This window comes from Diceros bicornis, chromosome 2, assembly GCF_020826845.1.
Source record: "Diceros bicornis minor isolate mBicDic1 chromosome 2, mDicBic1.mat.cur, whole genome shotgun sequence".
NCBI lineage: Eukaryota > Metazoa > Chordata > Mammalia > Perissodactyla > Rhinocerotidae > Diceros > Diceros bicornis.
In genome coordinates this window covers 11,387,218-11,400,400 of record NC_080741.1, presented here as the reverse complement: position 1 = coordinate 11,400,400, position 13,183 = coordinate 11,387,218, and the positions used below count along the sequence as shown (strand labels likewise).

The 13,183-nt window shown below is 34.3% G+C and overlaps 1 protein-coding gene across 5 annotated transcripts in view; it reads right to left on the bottom strand.

The window, feature by feature from the left end:
* Nucleotides 1-13,183, bottom strand: part of ATR (ATR serine/threonine kinase) — a 103,048-nt gene that overhangs the window by 17,882 nt on the left and 71,983 nt on the right. For 3 of the 5 annotated variants that reach the window (XM_058551636.1, XM_058551665.1, XM_058551675.1), the window contains 7 exons: nt 12,053-12,232; nt 8,309-8,451; nt 5,052-5,149; nt 4,278-4,510; nt 3,196-3,330; nt 1,450-1,650; nt 16-159 (listed from right to left, as the gene is read on the bottom strand). In XM_058551636.1, coding sequence (XP_058407619.1) covers nt 16-159; nt 1,450-1,650; nt 3,196-3,330; nt 4,278-4,510; nt 5,052-5,149; nt 8,309-8,451; nt 12,053-12,232 — 1,134 coding nt within the window. Of the gene's footprint in view, nt 1-15; nt 160-1,449; nt 1,651-2,622; nt 2,727-3,195; nt 3,331-4,277; nt 4,511-5,051; nt 5,150-8,308; nt 8,452-12,052; nt 12,233-13,183 lie in introns of those variants that run through there. The other 2 variants (XM_058551646.1, XM_058551657.1) reach the window with 2 other exon arrangements.

Sequence of the window (13,183 nt, the reverse complement as noted above, 5' to 3'; positions counted from 1 at the left end):
AAACTATCTCCAAACCTTATTAATCAAGGAATTGAATTCCATTAGTCTACAATCCTTTCTCAGATCATCTTTGGGCTTACACATCATGATGTAGAACTTTCCATCTGTTCCTTTTAAAGAAATCTTCTTTGGTTTCTGAAGAGAAGCAAGAATTTCCACCTAAAAGATGATGAGTCATATATGAATTAAGGTCAAAATTCTTTGTTTAAATTTCTATATATGATATAAATACTCTGTTACCTAACATAATAAAAAGAAAAAGAATAACCCATATTATGCAGTAAATTTATTATTCTAACAATTTCTTTTATCTTAATTATCTATGCTGTATGAAAAGAATGGTTGCCCATGAGTATAGACACATTTTCACCCATTAGGAATGGCTATGAAGTAAAAGGATTATTTTATCAGCAATATGAGTACATACATATCCAAATTTAGGTAGCCCCTTAAAGCAGTCATGTTTAAAAGATTTTTGAAACATTTTTTAATACCTTTTTTCAGAACCTGAAACACTGTTTTTAAATGTCTTTAATGGTAAGAAATGTTTATCAATTGAAAGTAACTTGATTTTTGGAAAAAAAACCCAAAATCAAGTCTACCTAATAAGGTGAGTAAATAAGCTGAATAATATTCTTAACGTAAAAACAAAGCATGATGATGAGCCTGCCCCATGGCGTAGCGGTTAAGTGCGCACGTTCCGCTGCTGGCTGCCCGGGGTTCGGATCCCGGGCGCACACCGACGCACCGCTTGTCAAGCCATGCTGTGGTGGTGTCCCATATAAAGTGGAGAAAGATGGGCATGGATGTTAGCCCAGGGCCAGTCTTCCTCAGCACAAAAGAGGAGGATTGGCATGGATGTTAGCTCAGGGCTGATCTTCCTCACCAAAAAACAAACAAAAAAAAAGCATGATGATAAGTAATAAGAATGATGTCATCGGTTTAGTAACTGGCTCTGAAGCAGTTAAACAAATGTTTTGAGCCATGTAAGTACTGGAATATAGAGTTTTAAGAAGTATTTACTTAGAAGTGCTCCAGTGCCATTTCTTTAAAATAGTCATATATCATACTTCAAGAACAAGAATCAAGCTCTTCCTAGCTGAATTTCACTTCCTCCCCAAATACAAACAAAAAATTATATTTTGTTCTCCATTTTAAGGACAAAAGAAGAGCAGGGAAAAATCAAATTGTAAAAAAAACAAAGATTACAGTCATACTAAAACAATATGAGCATCTGAAAAATCAAAATACTAAGTTGAACACGGGCTTTTTATCACTTAATTTTGTCTCATCAGTATGAGTTTTACTTTTCCGTATTTCCAGTTACTTTTTTCTTTGCAAATAAAATTCACTTAGTCTCTGAGAAAAACACTTTTGAACTTAATTTTAAAATTTTAACTTAACTAAATTTTAAAAACATAATTACTGTTATGTAAAACTAAAGTTTACCGTATCATCAAAGCTTGCAATATAGGCCCAGTGTCCAGGAAATGGATCATGGTTAGCATGGGCACCCGGAATTGATGGAAGCGTAGGTATCATGACTGATTGTAAAGGAATGAGGATTTCACTAAATGTTGCTTCTTCTACTAGCTTTTTAAGCATTTTAAAATGAGTGCTCATGCTTAATGTGGAACTACTTCCATCCACCTGGGGGGAAAAATGTACATTTTAATTTCTCTATTTACCTTGAATTACAGAATCGTTAACCCTTAATTTTACCCAAAATAAAAATTTCACTTCTACAATATCTTAATTACAATGGTTCAGCTATCTGTAGTTTTCTAAGTGTTTTTTATACATCATCTCATTTTAATCTCTCTGTACTCTTTTACCTCATCAATAATAGCATCTACATCATAGGACTGTTAAATGACTAAAGGAGATAATAGAGGCCTACAACCTATTATCAGACATTACAAAATTGAAAGAGCTCTGTGAATCAAACTCTTATTTTTTTTAATACCAAATCTCATTTGGCGGCAAAATGATACCCGAACTTCTCACTTCGTGCAAAGATTAATATGTTTCACTGTACAAATAATTATGTATCTGATTATGGGATACTCCACCAGATTACCCTCAGTGGTAATACTCAATACAAAGTATATGCACTATATTACCTTTAAAAATCTGAAAAATTCTGAATTCCTAAATGTAGCTGGCCACAAAGGTTTCAGATAAAGAATTGGAAACTTGTACATGTAAAGCACTTAGAAAAGTGCCAGTGTTTAATAAATGCTGGCCATTATCTTAACTCTGTCATTGATAATGTCAAGTGCATCAGAGATCAAATAGGATTAATGCAGGTAGCAAAACAGATTACTCTTTCAAGATGTTTATTGATGAAGGGAAGGTGAGAAACAGGATGCTCTGTACTTTCTCATCTATAAATAGTTAATAGAGTGAATATGTGCAAAGTGAAATCTAGCTATTTACCTTATAAAGAGTCCTTCTCCCTCCTTATAAGTACCCCTACCCCCACTTTTACCTTTCCCACACATTCTTTAGGGTTTTGTTCCCTCCAATTCCTTAGGTAGAATAGTAGGCCACTCCTGTAAGCATGTCCTTATTCTAGCCATAAGTCTACTGAAAAAAGTAGTTATCACACTAGATGCTAACCATCTGCTTAGTCCCCTAGGAGACTACGAGCACTTGAAGGCAGGAGAACATGTCTTACTCATCTCAGCACAGTGCCTGTCCCCTGGTAGGTAATGAAATATGTACTGAAAGAAAGAAAACCGAAACTCCAATCTTCTTTCCTCTCATGTATGTAGGTTAATGTATGTAAGTTTTAGAAGTTTAAAATATGACAGAAAACAATCATAGAGACAACTTTAATTAACTATTTTACATATCTACATTTTTATGGCTTATTTAATATCTTCTACTTAAAATTATTTCTAATGAATAGGGATAATATACTCAGAAGAATTTATATTAAGAAGAACTTTTAGAAATTTAGAGGATATTTGAGAGAGGGACATATGTTAGAAATTTAAAAATCAGGTTATTAAGATAAACTGCACATATTAAAAGTATACAATTTGGTAACTTTTGATATATGTGTATACCCACATATGTTAGAATTTTAATTAAATTAATCAAATGAAAGAAAACCAGCTAAAATCATATAGAAGTTTTGTATAAAATTATCCAACACTGGTCTATAAGTAGTAAGATTTATGATAGTACCGGTTTATTGCACAATTCTAGAAGCTTATCTGTTAGGCGAGTTGCATCTCCAACAAACTTTTCTAAGGATTTCTTCATATGAATAGCTTTATTTAGAATTTCCTTGCATCTGTTCACACGCATGGGATAAGAAGACTGTCATAAAAAAAGTTAAATGAATTCTAGATGAGATTTTAAAAAGATAACAAAACTTCTAATCAACAATAATCAACTTAAGTATTCATGATGAGAGTTTATACTGATACAAATTTTCTAGAAATCAACTTGGCAATACTATCAAGTCATAAAAATGCTATCCTATGATCTCATGAATTCCCTTCTTAGGATCTACCCTGAAGAAATAATCAGAAATGAGAATATAGATGTGTCTAGATGTATAACAACAGCAAAAAAATGGAAACAACCTTAATGAACAACAGTTAAATAAATTATGGATGGCTAACTACTATAGAATTTTACACATTAAAATTGTGTCTTCAAGGAATATTTAATAACATGGGAACATGCTTATGGTAACATCTTCAGTGAAAAATATGAAATTATATATCTGTGTAATCCAGATTAGGGTTAAAATGTGCATAGAAAATAGAAATGCAAAAATACATCAAAATATTAATGAACAGTAGAGTGAATTTTAATTTTCTTTTTTATATCTGTGTATTTTCTAAATTCTCTAAAATATTTATTAATTAAATATATTTACCAGCTTGTAAATTCTCATTAATAATGCAGTCAAGTTTTTCTAGTATTAATAGTTCAGGTACTTTGGATTAAAACACTTGGAAAAAAATAGGTTACTGTTTTAAATCAAGCACTAGCAGTTTATTAGTTTTCATATAGAAAACTCACACTGAATTCTTTGATCTTAAACATACTAGTCACTTCATTTGATATGGTAAATATTTCTGAACTTTAAAGTGAGACATAATGCTATAATTTCTCTTTTTTTAAGTATTTAAAATTTATGTTTTGCGGCAAATCTAATATAAGAATGAAGCCATGGAACTTGCATCTGCATATTAGCATTAAATTATCAATGCCATATAAAATGGAAAAAGACACTGCTGTGATTAATATATTACCTTTGACACAGCTGTCATCATCCACATTGCTTGTTGAGGATAGGCCAGAAACACTTTGGCTATAATTTCCATCAAGACAATAAAAACTTCATCATGTGAATGACAAATTCGGGAGATTAATTGTGAAAAAGCAGTCAAAAACTGATATGGAGCTAAGTGATTTGTATGCTCTGTGATAACTTTGTTTATTTTAGCTAAATCATTTCTCATTTGTACACGATCAGAGCGGCTAGCTGGAAAAAAAAATCAAAGTTAAAAAAACAGTAAAGAATAAAATATTATATCAGTTCATTTCACAGAAGAAAAATTTTGTTCTAAAAACAGCTTTAAGATATATGTTATTCCTATTTTCAAAGCTAGATCATTTGCCAATTTGTGAAAAGATAGTTTTCTTTGTCCAAGGGGGAAAAATATTTAGGGCCATTGAAAAACTCAGGGGCCATTAATTTTCACTAGAAACAAACAGAACAAGCCAAAATTCATTGTAATTTTTGTGGTAAATTATTTTGGCTTAAACTAATATCTTTTAATATGTGTTAGGTTCATCAAGGAATGAGCAGATTTTCACTTGCAGGCGCTGAAGTGCAACTACTTAAAAAGTCTATGTTTAGTTTTTCCCTTCTTAACATTTAGTTTCTTGCTCACATACATAAAATTTTAATTGTCAAATTCATTCCTAACTTTTAAAAAGTTAAATTGTCAAGCCAAATCTGACTTTATACCAAAATTATAAATCTCCTTAGTCCCTTAAAATTTTTACATACAAAATTATACCTTTTTCCCATTCGTATGCCTTAGCACCAAAATCAAGCCATAGTGATAACATTCGTGGCATAGACTGATATATGAATTGATTTCCGTACTGCAGAGATCTGCAATTACATAGAAAGATATTAACATACAGTAGTCCTTCCTTACCAGAGGTTTCATTTTCAGCAGTTACAGTTACCCAAAGTCAACTGCGGCCCAAAAATATTAAATGGAAAATTCCAGAAATAAACAATTTATATGTTTTAAATTGCACACTGTTCTTAGTGTGATGAAACCTCATGCCATTCTGCTCTGTCCCACTCAGGATGTGAATCATCCCTTTGCCCAATGTATCCATGCTGTATATGCTACCCGCCGTTAGTCACTTAGTAGCCGTCTGGGTTATCAGATTGACTGTCATGGTATCACAGTGCTTGGGTTCACGTAACCCTTATTTTACTTAATAATGGTGACAAAGTGCAAGAATAGTGATGCTGTGATGCTGGCAATTTAGATATGCCAAAGAGAAGCTGTAAAGTATTTCCTTTAAGTAAAAAGGTGAAAGTTCTCGACTTACTAAAGAAAGAAAAAAAATCATATGCTGAGGTTGCTAAGATCTACAGTAACTTTTATTATAGTATATTATTATAATTGTTCTATTTTATTATTAGTTATTAATTTCTTACTGTGTCTAATTTATAAATTAAACTTTATCATAGGTATGTATGTATATGAAAAAACATAGTATATATAGGGTTCGGTACTATCTGCAGTTTCAGGCATCCACTGGGGGTCTTGAAATGTATCCCCTGAGGATAAGGTGACTACTGTAGCGTTCTTTTTCATGTTATATAAATTAAAATTTAAAGACTTAAACTACTAGTTGAGCAAAATATAGCTTTCTAACAAAAATTATGGTATCAGTATTTTTTCCTAGTAGAGGTTATCTTTGACTCCTCTCTCTCCTTTTTTTCTTACTATATTCCTTACCAAACTCTATATTGCCTGTAACAAAAATAATACAAGTTATGACCTAGTCAAAGTCTGGTCAACACTTCTTTCAAATTGTCCTTAGAATCTGTGCCTTTATTTGCATTTCATGGCCATAAGCCTAGGTCAGGCCCAGTCACTCCATTTCTGGGAAATTACAATAACTTGGTCTCCCTAATTCCACATTTCTCCCCTTCAATAAATTCTGGACTGACATTCCCAAAATTCTAACTTTACCATGCTCTCCCCCTGTTCAAAAACAGGAATCAACTACCTATAGATCAAGACTATATGAATGACTCTGCCTGGGATTCAAATATTCACAACATTGTTTCTTTATAACTTTCCAATCTTAGTCTCTTACTACTCACCAGCATACATCTTCCATCAAGTCCAGTATCCCTACTATCCTCTGAAGAAACCACTCAACCCTGTTTCTCTGCCAAATCTGTGAAAAGTTAGTAACGTCTTCTCCTTCTTGAATTTAATGTCCTCTCCTTCTTGAATTTAATTACCTTTCAAATCCTACCTTTTTCATGAGGCCTACCAGACATCTGTAGCAATGCAGTGCAAAGAGGTATACTTTTGAAATCATGAAGCCAGTGGCTTTAGTTTTGACTTCAAATTTGTCCCAAATCCATGATTTCTGGACATGTTTGGTTCATTTTTGGTATCTTGCTAATATCAAAAAGAGATATCCAATATTTATACCATTTACTTTGATATCTGATCACACATTCTATTTGTACCATTATTTAAATGTTTTGTGTGCTTATGGTTTCTCTATCTTGCTCCTTGAGGGCTAACACTGAAGCTTAATTAGTAATAACAGTAGTTCAGTCACTCAGAGGATAAGTAAGTCTTGATGGCTGAGTTTCCTCCTTTAAGTATCTAAATGTTTCATTTTAACTACAATGGATATATTCTAAAATAGCCTTACTTTCTTAAACTGTACTTTTTTTTGGTAAGGAAGATTAGCCCTGAGCTAACATCTGTTGCCAATCCTCCTCTTTTTGCTGAGGAAGATTGGCCCTGGGCTAACATCTGTGCCCATCTTACTCTACTTTATATGTGGGACGCCTGCCACAGCATGGCTTGATAAGTGGTACGTAGATCCGCACCCAGGATCTGAACCTGCGAACCCCGGGCTGCTGAAGCGGAGTGCGCAAACTTAACCACTACGCCACTGGGCTGGCCCCTCTTAAACTGTACTTTTAAAAATCTCACACAACACCTAACAATTTTATACACATCAAGGACTCTAAAAACTCCTTGTTTTAGAAGAAATGTGTTAAATAAATTCTATATACCCACGCACGTGATATATGCTAAGACTAAAGAGCAAATGAAAGTTATTACTCATTTTAGAAAAGAAAAATGCATTTAATAACTGTCCTCTGCTTATGCTTTCATTTTAAAATGCTAATACACAAGGAAGTCTACCTCAATAACAAGCCATTAATAACCAATAATAAAGAAAATTAAGTTTGGATTTTATAAAACTTGAATTCCATTTTTGGAAGAAATGGTTGGCCAAATCTTGCAATCCTAACACCAATGATGAACAAATATTGCTTTGATTCCTGAAAATATTGAACTGAGAAGTCAAAATATCTAATAATAGGCAACTTTAAATAGATTTATTACTCTGAAGTAAGTTATCCTTCATTGTAAAGCAATGGTACATGAATATGATAAGAAGAATGAGTGGAATGTCATTATTACTTCTTAGGAATTAATAATTTGTGAAAATATAAACAGTAGGCATGAGACAATACACTATTTCGTTATAATACACTGATATATGAAATTGTTATTTTTCACCTATTATCTAGTTTAAGAGAGAAGCTCTTTCTACAAGTCTAACGTTAAAACCATTTTCATACACACTACCGTTGGCAGACTGGGCTGGAAGGAAAAATTCCACTGGCAATTAAACACAACCATTAAATATATTGGATTTACGGTCTTCTGGAACTCTAGGGAGGGAGACTCAAGCGATGAGGGTCTGCGACGGGAAAGACACTCAATTTTCATTGTACTGTATATTCTTGGTACTACTAACTTTTTAAAAATATATGCATATATTACTTATTTCATTAAAACAGTTATTTTTAAAAAGGAAGAAAAAAATTGTAATAAAGAAAAAATTTACATCTTACCTAAGGTGATAGGCTGAATCAGCAGTAAAGCAGAAAATATCCTGAATATGCTAAGATCTGTGATAAAAGTTCAGTATCAACAGTCACCCTGACATGTTTAATCAGCAAACATGCAGTTCTCACACTCACCTTCCGAAATGAAGGACTATATACCGAATGAGATCACCCTGCTTTTCCATTTTGTTGTCTGTGACCATGGGCATCAATTTGTCATAGTACTTGGCAAGGTAGAAATGCCCATCCTCCCACTCTGGCAGGAATAAGGTCACATCCTATAAAAGAGAACATAGGATACTCACCTAAGAAAACCCCACACTATGCTGGGAAATAAAGTATGAATAGATGGCTAGGGATCAAAAGTATAAGACTCATATCTAGGCAGAGCAAAGTCAACGGCAGATTGACTCTTTTTGATGTGAATAAGGAATAGCTACTTTCTTACAAAGGTTTTTTCAGGATGGACGGTCAGTTCTAGTGGTTATCCACTGGACAACATTTCATGATAATTAGCTATATAGGGAAAGAATACTCCATTTACATTGCCACTTTTTATGATACATCAAAATAATTTCCAGATTGATTAAAGTATTTTATGTATGTGTGTATATGTATGTTTTTATTGTTTTAAAAAAACCTCAAAGAAAGGAGAAGTAATATCAAATCTCTGAAGAGGACAGGACTTTAAAAGTATAAAAATATGGTTTAAAATAATCATACATCTTATTTTTCTCCAAGATCTCTTACAAGTTATTGCCTTCTCTCAACTCATTCATAATGAGGCTTCTAAAAAGAATTCTCCACCTTTCATTCATCCCTCAAACCTGTTTCTTTTTGGCTTCAGTCTTCACCACTCCCCTAAAGCAGCTCCTTACATCCAAGAGATACTTTCCAATTCTGATCTCATCTGAACTCTCTTCAGCATCTGTTTCTGTTGTCCACACCATTTCCTCCTGGAAACAATTTCTTCCCTTGGCTTCCGTGAGGTCACAGTCTTACAAGTTTTCTTCTAACTTTCTGACCCACTCCTACTCAGTCTCCTTTGTCATTTCCTCTCCCTTTCCCTGCCCTTTAAATATTTGTGTGGTTTACTAATTTTTAAATAATATTATTTGAAATGTGATGGAAAATACATAGAAGGGATAACTGAAACACATTTTTTTTAAAAAACCAAGTTCCATTCTTAATCTAATCAAGTTTGAGAACATAATTTAGACCAGGAACCTTAAATGAGATCTTGAGTTTCCTCTGAATCTAATCTTGACACTTAACAGATGCAAAGCTGCCTGTGGATAGAGGAGAGAATGACATGACTAGATGAGTGGAACAGACTGTGAATTCACGCGCCCAACCAGCCACAGGGATGAAGCTGCCAGTGTGCCTCTCCCATTTAGTCACAGAAGCAAAGTGAATGAAGGAAAATACTAATTAAGATTTCTTCCAAAAAGATATTTTTCAATCTGATTTTATCATCTTTCTATCTTCCTTCCTTCCTTTCTACCTCCCTCCATCCTTCCTTCCTTTCTAGTTTTAAAAATTTATGTTGGAGGGGCCGGCCTCATGGCATAGCAGTTAAGTGTGTGCGCTCCGCTGCTGGTGGCCCAGGTTTGGATCCTGGGCGCGCAGTGATGTACCGCTTGTTGGGCCATGCTGTGGCGGTGTCCCATATAAAGTAGAGGAAGATGGGCACAGATGTTAGCCCAGGGCCAGTCTTTCTCAGCAAAAAGAGGAGGATTGGCATGGATGTTAGCTCAGGGCTGATCTTCCTCACAAAAAAAAAAAAATATTTATTTTGGAAAATAAAATGTACATACAGAAAAATACATAAATCTTATATGTACAGCTTGATCAATTATCACAAAGTGATCACACCCATACAAGAACTCCAGAGACATGATACCCCCATTCACCCTCCCAATCACTACTGGTTTCCTTTTCCCCGAAAATAACCACTACTATAGACAATGTTTGTGTCGTCATCCCCCTCCCCCACCAAATTCATATGTTGAAACCTAATCTCCAGTGTGATGGTATTTGGAGGTGGGGCTTTGGGAAGTGATTAGGTCATTCGGGTGGAGCTCTCATGAATGGGATTAGTGCCCTTATAAAAAAGACCCCAGAGAGCTCCCTCACCCCTTCTGCCATGTGAGGTTATAATGAGAAGATTACAATCTATGAACCAGGAAGCAGGCTCTCATCAGACAATGAATCTGCCACTGCCTTGATCTTGGACTTCCCAGCCTCAAGAACTGTGAGCAATAAATGTTTCTTGCTTAAGCCATGCAGAATATGGTATGTTTGTTATAGCAGCCCAAATGAACTAAGACAACCACTATCTCCATTTCTAATACAATAATTTTGTTTTGCCCATTTTTGAACTTTATAAAAATGGAATCATACTACATGTATTATTTTGTATCTGGCTTTTTTCATTCAGCATTATGTTTGTGAGATCAATCCAAATTGTTGCATGTAATTTTGGTTTGTTGGTTTTCACTGCTATATATATAGTATTCCATTATAAAAATATGCTGCAATTTGTTTATCCATTCTATAACAAACTGACATTTGAGTTACTTCAAGTTTATAATCTACAAATAACGTTGGTATAAACATTTATGTTCATGTCCTATGAAAACGTGTTGAGTATTGGTAAAGTGGCTGGGTCATAGTATTATCAGCTTTAGTAGAAAATGCCAAACTGTTTTCCAAAATGACTGTACCAATTTATACTTTCAGCAGCACTGTATGAGAGTCTAAATGCTCTACAGCTTTTCTAACATTTGGAATTGTCCATCTTTTAAATTTTAGCCATTCTGGTAGATATATAGTGTTATCTCATAATGCTTTTAATTTGCATCTATTCTTGTCTACTACACTAAATCTATTTTCTTTTTTGTTTTTTGGGGTCATTTATATATTCTATGAAGTCTTCTATCCAATTTTAAAATCGAGTTGTATGTATTTTTCTTATTGAGTTTTAAGATTTTTTATTATATTCTGGATATGAGCCTCTTATCATTTATGTATTGCAAGTATCTTGTAATCTGTGGTTTGCCTCTATATTCTTAACAGTATCTTTTGATGAACAGCACTTCATAATTTTAATTTAGTCACATTTATCAACTATTTCTTTTATGGTTAGTGTTTTTGGTCTGTTTAAGAAAGCCCTAGGGCCGGCCTCGTGGCTTAGCGGTTAAGTGCGCGCGCTCCGCTGTTGGCGGCCCGGGTTTGGATCCCGGGCGTGCACCGAGGCACCGCTTCTCTGGCCATGCTGAGGCCGTGTCCCACATATAGCAACTAGAAGGATGTGCAACCATGGCATACAACTATCTACTGCGGCTTTGGGGGAAAAATAAAAAAAAAAAAAAAAAAGAAAGCCCTGACCCACCTCTAGGTTTGAAGATACTCTCCTATATTATATTTTGAGAGCTTTATTCTTTTGCCTTTCACACTTAGATCTACAATCTACTCCAAGTTTATTTTTGTTTATGGTGTGAAGATACTGAGAAGTATCTCTCTTTAATATCATCTATGTAAAGCTTAATACCTAGTAAAGAAAGTATACATTGTGTTTGCTAAAAAATGTTCAGGCTAGGATGTGGTTAACTTTGGGGAAGAAGGTGATAGGGTAGGTTGTGGAGTGCTAATAATATTCTACTTCTTGACGTGGGTGGTGGTTTCATGAGTGTATTTACTTTGTGATAATTCCTCCAGCTACATACTTATGTTATATGCTCACTAAAAAGTCAAAAAAGTTTCCTGGCTGTCTTTATACATGTGTTATTCCATATGGCCTTTAAAATCATTTTATCCTTTTTCAAAATCAAAAAAAGAGTGAGTTTCTAACTGAAATTGCATTATACATATACTTGCCTTATATTTTTTCATAACTGCATTACTTTCAAAGTTGGCTGTTTCTTCCATAAATCGGCCTACTAGTAGCATAGCTCGACCATGGATTAACATGTTCTTACTCTCAGTTGGGGTTTTATTTTCAGAAAAACACAATTCAACACCCTTTTGAAGAACAATTAGTGCCTGATGAACATCACCCTAAGAGAAAAAAGGCAACAACAGACCTTTTAATTTAAGAACATATTTCCATTTTCTGAAAAACAAAATTAAGATTTAAAGTCCACTAGATATTTTATGTATAAATCTATTTGTAATGTTTACCTCTCATTTCCCTCCTATGAAAGTAAAATCCTAAAAAGGAAGCAACAGTTCATTTCATGTAGAACTCTTAAATTCAGTGATTTATTTACTCCTTCATTTTATAGTCAAAGTACAGGGAACTGAAGATATATGTAGATGACTAGGGATAAACAAACATGAATAAATCAAAATCTCTGGCTTAAAAAAAGTTCATTGCTGGGGCCAGCCTGGTGGCGTAGTGGTTAAGTTCGTGCACTCCACTTCAGCGGCCCAGGGTTTGCAGGTTCGAAGCTCAAGCACACACAGACACACTGCTCATTAAGAAATGCTGTGACGGTGTCCCATATACAAAATAGAGGAAGATGGGCACAGATATTAGCTCAGAGCGAATCCTCCTCAGCAAAAAAGAGGAAGGTTGGCAACGGATGTTAGCTCAGGGCCAATCTTTCTCACCAAAAAAAAAAAAAAAGTTCATAGTCAAGTAATGAAATAGACTATGTAAAATAACAACACAATATGCTAAGTGCTATTAACAGAGGAGTATACATGGGTATTATGGAGGAAAGAGAAAGGAGTCACCTAAATCTACCTGAAGATATAGGAAAATGGAGGAGAGCAGCAGTCAGGAAAGGTTAGCAAATGGGGAAAATCTGAATTAGGTCTTAAAGAATGAGTAGAAATTTTCCTGGCAGAGAATTCAGTGAAGAGCGTTCTTGGTAGAAGGAATAATAATTTTAATTGAGAGAAACACAAGTAGTCTGGTTTTAGCTGAAGCATTTGTGGGTAGTGACAAAACTGTAGAAGTAGGCTGGGACTTGATCAGAAAGGGCCTCGTGTACTTTCTAGAGT